The sequence below is a fragment of the Mastigoproctus giganteus genome, unplaced genomic scaffold (genome assembly GCF_048544385.1).
Source record: "Mastigoproctus giganteus isolate SK-2022 unplaced genomic scaffold, ASM4854438v1 scaffold_17, whole genome shotgun sequence".
NCBI lineage: Eukaryota > Metazoa > Arthropoda > Arachnida > Uropygi > Thelyphonidae > Mastigoproctus > Mastigoproctus giganteus.
The window spans coordinates 35834-53565 of record NW_028328294.1 but is presented as its reverse complement, the minus strand read 5'-3'; the positions used below and the strand labels follow the sequence as shown (position 1 = coordinate 53565).

Genomic DNA, 17732 nt, shown 5'->3' with positions numbered 1-17732 from the left:
TGGGATTTAACTACCATTAATTTTAACAAGTGAAGGTCTTTCGTAGTCAAATTTCACCCTGAAAGTCACCATCTCGGTCATTGAAGGATATATATACAGATTGTTACTAACTGTCCCAGCAAAAAGGCCAGAAAAGCCCAAGTCGGGAGGAGTGTTTTATCGAAATCACGAAATAAACCAATATAAATAAAAACATCTAGGACTATATTCAAAATGAGAATTCCCAAGACAGAACCCCCTGGGATATGAATACCCTCTGGAACCCTTTCTGGTTAGAGTACTGTTTTCAGATTACTTTAACACATCTGTCTTAAAAGTAGCTTCTAAGTGTGGAGTTTAACGACAAATAGGCTGCTAGGGCCATATTGTGTCTTTCTAATGGTGAATATGAAATATTAACTTCATTGTAATACTTGTTGTATTTTATGATATATTCCTATATGATTTAGGAAAGTAAATAGCTCTTTTTTATTAGGATCATCTCCCAGAATCTGCAATAAATTTATTGATGACTGTGTATAGCTTCTAATTAAGTGGCACAATTGTCGGGATAAATTAGTCGTCGTTGTTATTATAGGGTTTTAAGACGCATCAGCTATTTAGACAATATTGCGCAAGTTTAAAACACAACGCTTTTATCCAACACCTATTTCACGATTTAGCTGTGATTAATATAATAGGCATTAACAATGATTCATGTATTTATTAAACTGATAACAAAAAGAGCAGAAAGCAATGACTTACATGAGCGAATCGAGAACATTGTAACAACTCTTTATACCAACCTCTTGAAGATACCAAACCCTTTATTATAAATGAATGAAAAAATATAAATATTTTTCAATTTAGCTAACAAATCTCTTACAGAAAGGATTTTTCTAGACCCATGGAAAACGGTCCTCATTAAAATTATACAAAAACCAGGATACCTAATTTAAAATCCGTAATCTTAGAGGTCCATTTCGTTGGTAGATAATTTAGGAAAATTATTTGAAAAACTACTTGCTGTAAGAATTGTTAACCTCTTTGAAAACTGATATTCGCCTCGATAGTTTGGGTTTAAAGTTAAGGGAATATCTTGCTAGGTTGCACTTGTAGATATTATCTATCAGTATCGAGATCACTCAAGCTAAATATGAATTAGACCATTTTTATTGACTTCGAAGGTGCTTCGATTCCCTTTGGTAGGAACTCGCCCTTGACAGACTCAAGGTCAGATGCTCGCACCCGCCTTTAACGATTATCAGGTGCTTCTATCAACTGATAATCGAGAAAGATTGGACTTCATCGAAATTCGGTCCACTTGACTCACGAGTGAGTCCCGGATATCAGTTCCATCAGAGTCTCAGGAACTGTGGCTGCTTGGAAGATTTTGACAAGCCTCAAGAGCAAAATGAGGATGATTACTGGAATTCTTTTTTCTTTTTCACTTTTTAAGTCTTCATTATAGTTATGTAGAGAGCCCTCCCCCACCTCCAAAAATACGTTTTCTAGAGTACATAGCAATTCACACATCTATATACTTAAGCTCGCGTATCTTAAGGGATAAATATCTGAACTCCCGATGATCCTAGAGGAATTACTTCTGTAATCAGAAATGCCTTACAGCGTCCAGTAATCACTTTAAGTGACTCAACTTTAAAATAAATTTTTAAAAAAGGGGCCACCCACGAATATGATGGATCTAGAATGTCATAGTAAGCTTATTTAAGCATAAATCATGCTTAATAATATGACTTTTGACAACTTGAAACTGCGCATCAACCTAGCTGTTGTCATCAATAAAAAGTACACTTGACTACCTGTTGGTCACCGTTGACCTTCAGGAGTCATGCTGATTCTCTACAGATAAAAGTACCAAAAAGCGACTGAACATTCTCATTTATTTGCACAATTTTCTGCCAGGATTTAAAATATGTAAATGCGCACGTTTAAAACAGTCAGGATAACTTCCAAACTAATATTTAAAACAAAATAGCATTTAATTTAAACAAGAAAAATTTCCTTGAAGTATTTTATAATCGAAAAAAAGACATCCTGATAAACCATTAAGCTATCTGTAAAACACTCAAGTTTAAAATACTTCCTGAAAAATACTTCATTTGGAGATTATTAAGCAGCTTTGAGGCCGAATGTTTACATTTAGCTTAAAATACAAAATTTGGTGATCTCCATAACTAGATTAACAGCGGATAGAAGTAAGCACTAGGTTGATATCCCTGAGACAGAATCTGACCTCATCAAGTCTCAATGCCGGAATTTAACAGACTTCAGTGGTTGTCCCTGAAAACCGAATTCCAGTAGTCACTAGGGGAAACTGTTACTCGGGGAACACTGACCAGGTAACGCTTTTATCTTCCCTAAAGTTGACTAATTTAGAGGAAAATAAATCAAGGGCTCAGTTAAAGCTTAAAAGCTTCTCCTCCCTCCCTTCCCCGCTTCCAAAAACATGTCGGAGTGGTTTGCGAGATCTCACCTTGCCTCGCTGCTGTATTAGCATAGCAGACAAACCTTGTTAACCAGAGACCGAACAGCAGGTACACACCCGTCGGGTAATTCGGTCCACATTCAGGAAACCTAGAGGCGGTTCGCTGCAGCTGGACTTCGCAGTTGCTCACGTTCAGCACGTTAGTCTGTTTGTCGCTGCGGGGAGTTGTCTCTTGGGGTGTGAAAGACATTCAAACAAACGACATGGGATCTGTACACTCAAGACAGCGGGTCTTCTTGTGCCTCCCGTTCGCCGAGGCCCCCAACCAGGTAAGAGGTCAAAATAGTAACACGTGGAATGCACCCTATTCCTCCACCTCCTCTTTCTCAACACCTCCCCCCTTAACTCTGACAGAATTCGGTTCGAATTGAAGTTAATACATTTCTTTTCTGTTCGTTGTGGAGTGCCACAGGCTTGACGCAAAATCTCCCACTATATAAATATTTCACCGAACAGACTGAAACATGCTACAGAGCGCGTCCTAATTCTTTTTAAATTTGGCAGGCGGCGTTAGACAAAGTGCTGATTTCACAAGAAACGGATTTTGGAATTTTATTCTAGACTGAAATTACTACGATCTAAATTAGTAATCAGAATTCAAAGACTACTTCCGAGAAGTCAATTTTTAACGCCTCCCCCAAATTGCAGACCCCTGTATAGGCTCGTTGAAGAGTGGCATTCGTAAGTTACAGTTTGGTTACTCAAAAATACACAATGTAACCACCAGGGTTAGTTTTTAAATATTTAATCGGCTTTACTTAGAAAACAAAAAATTCTCTTTTATCCAACTTTAACAGATGTTGCACGAAATTAATTATTCAAATTGTGGATATTAATTAATCGAAAGCAATCTCCATATTTGAGTTTAACGTGCGCAATGCTGTACGAGTTAATATTTAAGAAAGACAACAATATGGCTGCCATAAAAAATATTTTATCCATTTCGAATATACGGGGTGCTTTAATGAAAAAGGCAGCATGTACTAGGAGGGCAATACATAAGATTATACATATTTTGTTATATACATATGTATCTGAAATATGCATTTTACATTAGCAAACCTCAACACTTTACTGTACGAGTTTCTCATAAGATTTTCTAATTGGATACCTATTGAACTTATTGCAGAAATTCGAAATCTTCTTAATCGAGACTGTAGTCGAACTGATCAAGCAGGGCAAGTGGGATATTACCCTGCCAGTCCTTCACGTATTTTTATAACCTACACAACGTAAAAATCTACCACTAAACGCACGCTTGTACATACACAAATACACGACAACCATATAACATTTGATACCATGACAAGTGTCGCACAAAAACTTTCCAAAGAAGAATACATTATACGAAGTGAATGGTTAGAAAACTCACAGAATGATAGTACGCAATCAGCATTGTATATAGACTTCTTTATCTCCACCTCACCTTTCTCCAGAAAAAAAAAAAAATTCCGATAAGCATCACTACAGAAAAACGCAATGAAAAAAAAGCAACATTTGCAGGACTTCCTCAAGGTGTTCTTTTCTTCAGAGCTATTAAATGATCTTCCCCTCAGTAACTTTTACCGAGTCATTACAGTCCACAGATAATCCTGCCTGCAATGACTTAACCCCATAACGAGGCCGCTATTCTATCTAATTCTGTCATCCCATTACCCTCTCTTCCTGCTACCTAAACATAAATCTTACTGTCAAGAACACACATTCCACAGCCTACATGAAATCCAATATCCGCAGTATCCAAGTTTCCTTTAACGCGTTCCTTAAAGTAATTTCTTGTCGCCACAAAAAGTACTCAGTTAATATATCCATGGCTGCGACAAATATGAATAAAAATAACCGAATCAAAGATGGACTGTTCTTGATTGTGAAATCATTTAGTTGTTCTTTTGAAGACGCAATTTACAGAGTTTATAAAATCTGTAATTTTGACGGAAATATGTTGTAATCATCGTAGTGTGGTCATGCCGCCAAGCCTGCCACCGTGGTAGGGGTAAAAGGTAGCAGAACCAGTGTTGAGGGGGCAGAGGCGAAACTATAAATTCTGTCCCCCCAAGATTGTCGAATAATTCCACCTTGTGATCGTTAGCAACCATACCAAACCAGCCTAATCCCCAAGCTACCCCCCCAGCTACTGCAGAACTAGAGGGTATGGTAATTTTGCCGTTGATGGGGAGCCAGTTGGTGAATTTCGCGGGGGTACCCAGGATTTGTAGTTTCGCCACTGGAAATGTTTAAAACGTTTTGAAAAATGTATAGCACTTTTCCTGGTAAACCCACGATTTTCAAGCGAATCATTTTGGCAAATATTCACATTAAGATTAACTACTTACTACTCCTTAATGATGTAATTTTATAGAATGAGTTATATAGCTAAAATAAAAACAAATTCTATTGGTACAATAAGATTAACAACCCTATTTTAACAAATAATGAGGAAAATACATGGAATGAAAAAAAAAAAAATCTATATAAGTAAAGTTTCAAAGATAGAATAATACAAAACCCGAGTTTAATATCATTAAGAGCAAAACGTACCTGTTGTTCCTTGATCGTAAATGTAGCAATGAATCCAGATGTTCTTTGGGCAACTCCTGTTCACAATATTCATCATCGAAAATGTAAACTCATAGGCATACATACCAATAAAAACGACGCAGTGTTATACACGCCATTTCAGAAATTCCACAGAATTGTGCATCGGGGAGAGTGTTACATAAATAACATGCGTCTTCACGCTTCCATCTGTGTGAAGTACCACACCTTCCTGTTCCAATTTAGCACGATCAGAACAAATGTCTTCGCTAATTCGTGACTCTGGCTTGAAACTGTCGAAACAAAACTGACCACCTCTTTAGGCACCACTGTTCTTTAAAGCGACTCCTTCGTTCCACTAATTTGGGGACAAACAATTTACGACACCAAAGGAAAACACAAAACGATAACTGATACGAGCAGGAGTTACTCCACGTGCTGTTCTCTTCGTTTGTATTGAATTTGATCTCGCTGACAGATTTGTCGAAATAGTACCTACATCCCTTCAAGACAGCACTGTTACAGTTTTGCAGACCATCCCTCCCCCTCAATATTATTTAGCATTACATTCTCGTTTTGTATAATACATTGTGGACTGCAATTTTTATCCTTTTCCTAATATTTTCGAAAAACCATCATATGGTGGTTAGATTTTAGAATTGAAGTTAAATTTTACATTTAATTACCAGGTAAGCCAAATTATGGCGAACAATCACAGGTTACTGACCACTGGCTTATCTTAGAGTTCAGCAAATTGTCGATCGTAATGCATGTTTTGATACCTACATATAAAAATATTCCAACCAGTTTAAAATTGAACGCCAAAGCTTTTCGATGTATTATAAAAAGTGTTTATATATCAATATTAAATTATTATTTTTTTTTCACAAAAAAGGAGATAGAAATACACTTGTAATAAAATTACAGTAGTTCGATTCCAACACTACATGAGGCACTTTAAAATTGAAGTATTTTGTGATGAGAGAGTACACAAAATAAGAATTAAAAGAGAAGAGAGATACGTTGAAATTAACATCGCTTCTAATGAACAGTTAAAATTCGATTTATATTTCCAACTTCCTGTTTTAATTACAATACTTTTTGTGAATATCTATTGAATTCAAGTAACATTAATAATATCCAACAATGTTCATGTGACTACTTCTCGTGACGCCATCAACTGGCGCCATCTAGTGTAACGTAACAGTATGAACATTAGTTTGTATTATGTGAATTAACTACGAAGGTAAACAACATACTGTATTTTAATGTCTCTTTTCCACGGGAGAAAATTATACTTAATTTGAAGAGCACACTGAAAAATCATTTCAAAATTTATCATCCTCAGCACCCAAATGAACTTTTATGGAGATGTTTTTGAATTCATTTATGGAATAATTTCCGTCTTTTGGCTGGGACAGGGGTTCTTACTGCTATAATTTCACATTTAAAAGCGCGAATTACTGTGCATCCATATCGTACATGATCTATGGTTTAGGCGCATCACCGACTTAGGCCATATTGCGTTGTATATAATATATCTGAATTGCGTGAGTTCTCGGGCCGATTTTCTGTTTGCTGGATGAAAAATTCAAGTTTTCGGAAGGAAAAACCATGCTGCCTGAGTCGAATAACTCAGCCACGTACTCAAAAAGGCCAATTAAAAGGTCCTCGAGTCACTGACCAGATTCGAACTGGGTCTTTTCCGCCCAGTATGGGGGAGGACGGTGATTATGCCAACTGTGCCACCCACGAGGGCAACTGCCCCAGAAATCACGACAGTTCCACTGCAAGAATTCAATTAACACTGGCTTGATATATCTACTATAAAATGATAAGGACTGTTTTCCTTGTCCTGAATTTATTCTTTGGAAAGAAGCCACGGTAGCCGATGTTTATTCATTTTTCGGGAACAGTTCCAAGACTGAGTATTCTGGAAATTATTTGTACTGGACATACATTTTTTTATGTTAGTGATGAAGCTTTGGTTTTGTGTGGTGTTTCTTTGCCATTTATTTTATTTTGGTGGAGGTGGAACAATGACAGGAACTGATATTGGATTGGATGCCGACTGAGTTTTTTTGTGCTGATGTTTGAAAGCTCAATAAACAGCGTGCCATGAGAGTGAATGACTTTTTGATGGAACAGTGTTTTCAGTTTGTGTTCCGTGTTTTCAGTTTGTGTGAATTCTCATATTCACATAATCATTAAACACGTGAAGGCTTATTATTCTTTATTGGCTTAAATATTTTCTTGTTTCTTCATATGATATCTTCTGTTCTGCCTTAGGTCTTTCTTTATTTTTATTTCCACTGATGGCACGCTCGAGATTATGCAAAGAATTCTCTTTGATAATGACATGAAGTTTTGGAGCTGAAAATCACCCGATTTCGTGGTTTTTTGCACCACATCGAGTGCATGTTAAATGCCGAAATGTGATGTTCATATTTGTGGCATTTAAAGCCTTCGAGGCTGAAGTTTTGCTAGATGTAAATAAATAATCTTTTATGATTTCTTGGAACTAATTCTTTGTGATACTCTTCTTTTCATGGTAACCTGTCGAAAGAATTTGTCTTGCTTTTTTTTTTGGTAGAGAAATAGGTAAATAAAAAACATAATAAAAAGTAAATCAGACAGCTCATATGACTGGTACCAAAATTGATTATATAAAAAAACAAACTCTTGGAGAGCATTCAGTTGCACTCATTAAGAAGTGTTTTTGACTTTCTTTTCTCTCTCTCTCTCTCTCTCTCTCTCTCTCTCTCTCTCTCTCTCTCTCTCTGAAAAGATCAATTAAAACGTTCCAAGAGAGAGAGGAGACTCTGTACTTTCGAATTCATTAATTTTCAGACCCGGAAGGGTGTTGTTATTTGTAGCGTGCTCTTTCGTCAAAATACATTTGAGTTTAACATTTGTTGTTCAACTCCTTGACATGGCAGAGATTAATTAGTTCGAAAATAGATGGCAGAGAGAAACGGAGAGATAGAGAGGATTAAGGGGAGAAACAAATGCCAAATTTACAAGGATTTACTCATTGAAGTGAAGTGGTTCTAAAGTAGCTGCGTCATATACAAATATTGGATATTTCTTGCCCATCGAAGATAGCAAGAACCAGTATAATACTTTTGAAGCATTTTCTCGTTGTACCCGACCATTTCACTACCTTTGATTACTGGTTTTTTATCCCGGAAACACCGATTTTTCCTTTGATTAGCTTTGATTACTAACAATCGTTACGTACCTAGTTTTTTAAAACGATGTAAAATTATATTTCTTTGATATTTCAATAAGATTGATCGGGGTTTCCTTATCTGTTTATTCTCATGATCTTCGCGGCAGAATATAACATTCGTTAAGTTTGACACATTGTCACTTGGGTGCCCAGTTTCGAGTGTTAGATGTACTGTACTGTACATGTTCTTCTAGTTATAAATGGATCCATTATATTCTCGACTTTTAACAGCCATTCACCTTCGTTCTATTTTCGCGACTTACAAAGTGAGCCATCATTTAACATCCCAACTTTTGTTCCGCTGTCATTGCACACGTGAGAAGATAATATGTCACCGTGTTATTTTAGGCCCCAAAAATACCATTCGTCGTGCATGGACTGGAATCGAAATCAGTATACGCCCAAATTTTCGACGTAACCTCCTTCCGTCTGTCATTTCGCCACAGATATCGAAGTCGGCTTGCACTTCTACTTTTTTGTTTGAACCGTTGCGAAGTAGCGCGATGACACTTCCGTTTCCAGAGAAACGTGAGATTAGAATTAATTGCGAAAATCGGGGCGAAAATTGAAAGTGTTCTATCCACGCACAAACACCGTGGCGCGTGCTTGAACGATTAAGTGACTGGATCGGCAAAATGACCACAATTTATTCGAAATGGCCCAACTGGAAAATGAAATTGCGCTTTGTCTGGCAATCAGAATGAAAAGTTCACACATTTCCAAACCAGCGTGACCAATGTTTTAGCAATTAAAGTAGGTGACTTGACTTGTAAATGAATTCTGTACAACTGAAATGGGACAACTGAAAACGTGCGATGCATGGCGTGAATGTACTTACAGGCATAATAACTCAATGAATTTCTACCGCAACTAAGGGAAGGCCTGAAGATGCATCTATTTTGCCGAAATTAGAAAATGCTTTGAGCTCCTTATATATTTCAATTTTAATTCCAACAGCTATTGGAAACTGCTGTTTTGGTCGAAGTCTGTCACTACATTTGCCAATACATAATTGTTGAACCACACAGCTTGTGGATATGTGTTGTGTCTTATGTAAGACGACTCCCTTAAACGTTAGTTGATCTCCGTCATGGTTCTCTGTGATGATACACAAAACTCTGTACAATGGCCAGAAATAAGTGTATTGCTGTGTTTTCGTAGTGTGTGTATTATTGTGTTGTTTAGTTGTTTCGGGTTGCTTTGCTACCAGTAAACAGAGATCACCAGGAAGGCTGCTTCCCAGTACCTGTCCATGCCACGAGGAGGCGGGCTACTTACTAAACTAAACGTAATATTTTCGATACCCATAGGAAGAAGCGCAAGTTCTATGGGTGCAGCAGTCTCCTATAATCACGTTGTTGTTTGTTGGATTTATTGGTGCAAGGGCTACTAAGGTCATAATGCACCTATTACAATCTTATTTGGTACATGACTGTTATATTAAATAAAAGGATTCAGATCAGATGATATTTGCTTATCATTCTGAGGAAGGTAAAAACATCATTAATATCTTGTCGGTCTCCAAGAATCTGCTGTAAGGTAAGTTTATTAAAGGCATATAGATGTGAAGAGAAAGCTGTTTGTCGTTCTCTCAGATATAATGGGCAGTCAATGATCAAGTGGTTTACTGTGAGTTGAGTTTGACAGTTGCTGCATAGTGGAGGGTCATCCCGAGTGAGTAAATAACTATGAGTTAGGTGGGTATGTCCTATTCGCATTCTGGCAAGTACTACTTCTTCCTTTCCATTACCTCTTAGGCTTGATAGCCACTGCTTGTGATCGTTTTTAATCTGAAAGAACTTATTGCTTTTTTGTCCCTGCCAAATCGATAGCCATATTTTTCTAACAGTGCTATGTATGTGTTTGAAATCTGTGTAAGGTATCTGTATGTCTGATGTTATGTGACTGGCGTTCTTGGCAGCAAAATCCGCTTGTTCGTTTTCCATGATTCCAGAATGCCCAGGTATTCAACAGAAAACTGTCTGAATCCACTGTAGTCACCTTTACAAAATGTAAAATCCCTTCATGATAGTTACATCTTTAAATAAATCCCACTTCAATAAACTGTGATCAACATAGAGGGCACTGTTTACAGTTGGAGAAGTTGTTCAGTGATGGAATTTACTTTGATGGCAAAAAGCGTGACACTTAAAACTGATCCTTGTGGTACTCCCTCCTCTTGGGTGAAGGAACGAGAGAGTGAGGATCCCACACGAACTTGGAAAGATCGATTGGCTAAAAAGTTTTTAATAAAAATGGGGAGTTGCCCTCTAAGACCAAGGCTATGCAAATCTTTTAATATGCCAAGTCTCCAAGTTGTGTCATACGCTTTCTCCATGTCAAAGAATACAGACACTAAATGTTCACGTTTTAGGAAAGCATCCCGGATGGATGTTTCTAGGAAGATTAAGAAAGATGGGCTGGGTTGCTCTATCCGATCAGTCTTGTCTTTTCGGATTGTCATTTTCCATGTCTACATGGTCTGTATTTGTCATATTTGCTCCTTTTAGCCCTTGGAAAGAGGACTAATCTGCCAAAGTTTCCGGCCCCGCCACGGGGAGACAGGAACAGTGCTGCTAGGAGAACAAGCGGTTGAAGTGTTAGTGGAAATAGAAATATATGGATAAATAAAGAAAGGTGAGTTCCTTTCTGTATTCTAACTTGTGGCTTTTAAGTATAGAACAGTTTTAGAAATAGGACTGCTAAGGGAAACGTACGAACTAAGAAATAAGTTTAGTCGCTTTTGATGAGCACTCTTGTCACTTTTGATGAGATCTTTGATTTTTAGTCACTTTTGATGAGATCGCAGAAAAATCGCTTGACCTCGAATTCACTTGGCAATTGTGGGCCCAGCAACCTGAGCAGGATCATCAACAGTTAAACTATCGATGTTGAGCAGACCAATGTTATTCATCTCTTTCCTTCTAGTGTTTACGTAAGTAAATAAAGCTGCTGCTTTTCGCTGCATCCTTTTCGAAAGACTTCTCATAATCAGTTTAGCTTGCCTATCTTCCTTTATGACTTGATTGCAACTAATTTATATATACCACTGGCTTCTATATGACATGCTAATTTATAGTAATTCCATTGATTTTTCTTCTCTGTCACGAGTATCGTTAGTTTTTCTCTCATCCATTTAAATTAAAAACTGTCTGAATCCACTGTAGTCACCTTTACAAAATGTAAAAGCCCTTCATGATAGTTACATCTTTAAAGAAATCCCACTTCAATAAACTGTGATCAATGCCTTAGTGGTACTTTTATCTACAGATTTTTAATGCAAATTAATTTGCACGTAAAAAAAAAAAAACTAGTTATGCTATTTATTGAAAAGTCATGAGGTGGGAAAAAATCGCATTATAATCTTTATAATATAGTGTACTATCCCGATTGTTGTTCTGCAACAATTTTACAGTAAATATGTTTTAATATATTATTCGGTTAGCGACCATGGCGCCATCTGATGTATAGAGTAAGAACTGTAATTTAAAAGACCTTTCTACTATAACAGTATATATTTCTACTGTTATAGTAGAAAGATCTTTTAAATTACAGTTCTAACAAACATTTGTAAAAGAAGTAAAGAGATATAAAAACATGGGTAATTTACTAAATCTTTCCGATTAATAATAATTAAATTAAATATCATTTACGAGCTATTTGATAAAGATTCAAGATTAATGTAGCAATAGATTACAGTAATGAACGAAAATTGGTATAAATTACCAAATTTATTTATGCACATTAAATTAAATTAATTTATTTTTAATTTAATTATAAAATTAATTGACTTCAAAAATTATTACGAACACAGAAATATAAAATGTGTTTCTGTCATTAGAACAAAATATTCTTTTAAAAAAATAATCTACAGTACTTTGTATACATTCATGTATCGATATATACCCATAACTTCAACTTTTTTAGACAAGCTACTACACAATTATTTGTTTCAAATTCCATTTTAGAAAAAAACAAAAGCAGAAACACGTCTCGATAAATTTGCATTTGGCAATTAATAAAATTTAAAAAATTATGTAATAAATTTAACAATAAACTTAAATTATGCTATTCAAGATTTTATATAATTTATTATAATAACAGTTTTGTATGAAGATTTCATATATCCCTTTTGGATAGGCTCGATTTGTAAGCCAGGACTGGATCCTTCGAGTCCTAACGCATATTAAATTGCCATTTTATACATTATTTTCTTGTGCACGTCGTTAACTACCAAGTTAGATTACACTTTATTTGGGGGTATTCCAAGTTCTTAGGTGATATCAACTTGCACTGACGGAGAACTTCTTGGAATTGAAATCTAAATAAAAAAAAACAAACTTGAAATCAAAAACGTGATTCTAATAAATCACAGACATCGTATTACATATTTTTAAATTTAAATTAAATTTTAATTTATATGGGGATGAATAATGAACAGTACATAACTGTTATGTACTGAACAGTTATGAAAAGCTACGGAAAACTGCCACAATAAGTCACTTGAGTGTTCTTCTCAATGTCTCACCTTACTTATCTCTCTTTCTCTGTATTATTACCTTCCATCAATATACAATACGGAATAAAATGACAGAAAAGAGAACGTACTGGAATATAAAACAAAATAATTACTTAAAATGTAACATTTGGCTTATTTTATTTATTATTTATTGTTTTTTCCGGGAAGAATCCTCAAAAAGATAAAGAGGATAATAATCGAACGCACACTTGAGAATTTTATATTATACAGTAATAGCGGTAGTAAGATGAAATAAACTTTAAACACCTTAACTAACCTAATCAAGAATTTTACAAGCGTAGAAGAGGTCATTCGTCATAATGACAAATGTCCCACTTCTGTTATGCAAATAAAATTTGACTCCGTTATAACCAACTTTTCTCAATTCTAAAGGAATAAAGGAGTCTGATAATCACTGATATCAATGCTATAAAGATTTGCTCACCTACGCACATGTACTCTTGCATTCCGCAGAAGTCTGGAATCTGTTTTCATTTCCTCCGCACCCTCCATAGATGAATTCCTCGCATTTGCGTTTCCTCGAGTTGAAATAAAATAACGAAATTGAATCCGAGCAGATTCCAGGGTCATAATCCAACAGGCAAATTGGCTTTATCTGTTTGACTGGAAAGGTAAATTACAATGAGAATGAGACTGCAATTCAGATATATTTATTTCAGTTTGCTTTTGTCAATAAGAACCGCGGTAACTAAGGTTTGGTTTGGTTGTTTTGTTGTTTATTGGCGCATTGACAACGGAGATCATAATGCGCCCGCGGTAACTAAGACCAGTTAATATATCATCTCTAAATGGATGTCTTGCACTTGGAAAGTTTAGCATGACCGCTGCTAAACATCCTGAATTCTGTTCTTTCTAAATTTACTTTCCCTCCTGAATGGAACATCTATCTAGTGAGATTAATTCCAAAAGTTCAAACACCAATGCAGGAAAAGGATTTTATCGTCATGCCTTCTGAAATTACTCGAGAGAATTATTTTTCCTGTTTTCACCAAGCGGAATTTTTTCTTCCAGATTAGCATTCTAGATTAACCGTCCCAAATTCATTCATCATCATCATCATTATCAGCCATTTTCAATCCACTGCAGGATGAAGGCCTCTCTAGCAACTTTCCAGTTCCTTCTGTTTTGAGCACTGGCCATCCATTTACTACCCACAAACTCATTAAATCCATTTACTACCCACAAACTCATGAAATCCATTTACTACCCACAAACTCATGAAATCCATTTACTACTCACAAACTCCCAAATTCATTACTCATTACCAAATACACTCAGTGATCACTAAATTATGACCACCTACCTAATATCGTGTTGGACTGCCATTCGCACGGATAACAGCCGCTATTCGCCTAGGCATTGACTCCACTAGATTCCTGAAGATATCCGTAGGGATCTGCAGCAATGTTAACTACAAGACTTTCCACAGCGTCGGAATAGATGATGATTGCGTATCCATACGCCTCACTTCCCATTGCAAAACATTCCACAGGTGTTCGATTGAATCGAGATTCAGGCCAAACAAGATGAGTGATATCTTTATACATGCGATATGTACGTTCTTAAGCGAATTTTCAATTATCCATCGAAAAAATTAAGCGGAATTTTCTTGAAAAATATCAAATAGGCAATTTTGAATATATCAGTTACTGAATTAGAATGTAAAACAGTAACATTGAACAAAGTAGATATTAATATTGATATCTGTATCTATAAATGGCAAAACAGGAACACAAACTTCTAAAATCAGCAATCGCACACAAGCGTTTCCAGATATCACAACAACAAAAGGAAATAAAAATATCACGGGATCCTAACCTGCACCAATCTTTGCTATCATATCACAAGAAGCCACGGTTCCTCTGTCGCCTAACCCTCCAAAAAGTATATCAGCTAATTATGTCAAGTCGTACATGACGATTTTTCTGTCGTCCACCTGCCAAACTCTCTCTGTGCCCTCCTCCACACACCACAAGCCACTATTTAATTTTCAGTGGAACCTTCCGTACAGGATGAAATGTTCCAAATCGGAATGCAGATATCCAGTGGAGACTGTGGCACAACATCCTTCCCGCCTTAGTCAAGCTACAGAGGTTCGAACTGCATGCATCAAACTACTGCCTCTTCTGCTCCTTTCCAGGTACGTTGAAGCACACGTACGTGGCCTGTACTCTGAACAACAAACTGATCGAGTACGCATTGGTTGCTGTATGGTTTGCCTTCAACCATGCCCACAATCAAGAGGACTACTGATACCTGCTTCACTCTGAGCAGACAACACACACCACGTGAAACTTCTTATTCATTGCCACGAAGGCCATCATTTACAACTCTTATTTGAAATACACAAGAAGCAGGGACGAGGTGCCTCCTCTTGACACATCAGCACAACATCTGAAGGAGCCCACGGAAAATGTCACAGAACACAATTCGGCTCGAACTCCACCAGCCCAGATCCGAATTTCTCGATCATTTAACAGCGAATGGAACAGTGCCGGTCACCTCTTCACCATCACTGAAGAGTCCATCACTTTCAACGTGTGACCTTAAGAAGAGATTGATCAAATTCCAAGAAACTGTCTTAAATTCGCGAAGTGGAAATTCTCTCCAAAGTCTTTATTTTATCTTAATTATACACAGAATATAAATAATAAATAATAAATAAATTTTCTGTTTATACTCCGGGACGACCAAACGGTCAGAGGAGTTCGCATGATAGATTGAATACAAGAAACAGCACCGTATTCAGTAGTCACGGGCTTGAACCCCGGTCACTCAAGGCACGTGTACTTAGGCACCCGCGCGCCTGACCACTAGGCTACGGCGGCAAATAGATTAGTATATTTAGAAAATGTATTTACTGTTTATGTTTAAAATAATGTATATATCTATACATGTTTAAACTTCGTGGATCATTGGTTTATTTAACATAGATTCATCACAATTACGCCTATAAGTATGGAAGAAAGAAAAATTGTAGAATAAAAAATGGACGAACATGTTAGTTGTTCGTTTTATTAGTCCTAATCGACCAGAGATCATGAAGATCCTTCGGTTCTAAATATGCAGGTGATTAAGATCATTTAAACCTGAGTTCTTACCTTCTCATTGCAATATCTGGTATAATTTGTTTGTTATTTTATTATGTGCTCGTTAATTCTACTAAATCATACATTAAGAATTGATTTTAGTTTTATTCGTTCGCGGTGTTTTGTAATTTATGTGCGTACTTTTAGGAATGTTTTGTGGTAAAGAAAGAAAAAATATTTATATTTGAACAGAAACTTTCATTTTATTTATTTGAATAACAAACATTTCGAACTAACAGAAGTTAGTTCGAAAAGTTTGTTATTCAAAACAAAAATTATTTTTTTGTTTTTTCATAGAGAAGTAGTTTTTATAGGTGCAAATTTTGGACCGAATCTTTCTACTCCTTGGTGACGCAGCTACTCTTAAAGTGAGTTCCATTTATCAGCAATCCAGAGGTTGCTTGTAAGTGAATCATTATTCCAGTTTTTATTGTCAATCTACCAGTCGTGTTAAAATTAACATTCAGCGGAGGATACTTTTTGCAGCCATCCATCGACATCTTCTTGAGACAAGCTCCGTTTCGCTTATTGCCACTGGTTTTGAAAGATCCAGGGTCATCAGTACACCTGCTTGTAGAGGAACAGGTGGAAGAAGCAGTCGAGGAGGAGGAGGATCCTGGAACTAGTACGAGACGTAACAGCAATATTAGGTGTTGTGTATGGAAAAGTCTTGAATATATCCAGCGCAGTGAGGCAAGCCCTCTGACAAGACGACTTAGATGCGCGAGTCGTGTTTTGTCAATGCTTCTGCAGCAGTGTACCGAACCTTATTTTCTCCACTGTCTACTTGTCAACTATGTTATGAGTCATAATTGACAAGATATGCAACGATGAATTTTCACAATGATCAACGAGCAGGAAAAAATCCCATCGTCTTCATCCAGGTTCAGCAAAAAGACTGAGACGGTACCTAGGAGCAGTTGATAAGAGTGAGACAGTGTCTGGAAGCAGCTGTTGGAAGAGGACGACTGTCACGTGTTTTAGGACAACAGTCAGGAATATAAATATCTACCGAAAATTTATGTAAAATATGTTTACACACACACACACACACACACACACACACACACACACACACACACACACACACACACACACACACACACACACACACACACACACACACACCTTACTTTGGCATTTTTTGAATCTGGTCATTAGTTCTAGAAGCCAAGCTCCAATCATCTCAGCTTTCTGAATATCCAGCTTCTTCGGTTTCCCATCAACAACGTACATGTACATCGTTCCAAGAAGACAAAGAATAACAAAAACTCTCATGATGATGATCAACAGAAGAAATGAATCTAATATTAATCACCTAAACTGTTTTGATTCCTTTATATGTGTGCTTCTCCATTTCCACGTGGACTCACGTTTGTTATACGAAAAAACTGTTGACCAATGAGTTCAAATCGTAATGTAATAAATAACAAAATCTGTACCGTGTTTAGATGGGAAAATATAAATAAAAATATCCTGTTAGTAAATGCACGAAAATACACTGGTTTAAAAATCTTCTGTTCTAGTAAGAAAGAAGTGGTTGTAATAGATGTATTAATTTCATTCTACTAGTTTTATGTTTGCTATTGTATTTGGAAATGACAGAGGATCACTTCTTATTTATCAGTGTAGGAACATGGGAATTGTATCTGACCATTTTTGCTACTTTGTGTGTATTTCATTTATTTTTTCCTGCACGGCCAAATATCCAGAAAAAATAGTACGCTGTCATATCAAAATACGCAGGACACTTCCAATATATTTTTCCTCCCAGAATGTTTTTTTTCTTTTTTCATCGGACACGCAAGATTGAGTCATCCTACTTGGATATTGTGGATGTTGGAGTTC

General features: G+C 36.4%; 1 protein-coding gene across 1 annotated transcript in view; it reads right to left on the bottom strand.

Moving 5' to 3' along the window:
* Positions 1-17732, bottom strand: part of LOC150074879 (actinia tenebrosa protease inhibitors-like) — a 127028-nt gene that overhangs the window by 93228 nt on the left and 16068 nt on the right. Inside the window, exon 7 of the mRNA XM_090389432.1 lies at positions 13228-13398. Within this exon, the coding sequence (XP_090245558.1) occupies positions 13228-13398 (171 nt within the window). The remainder of the gene's footprint in view (positions 1-13227; positions 13399-17732) is intronic.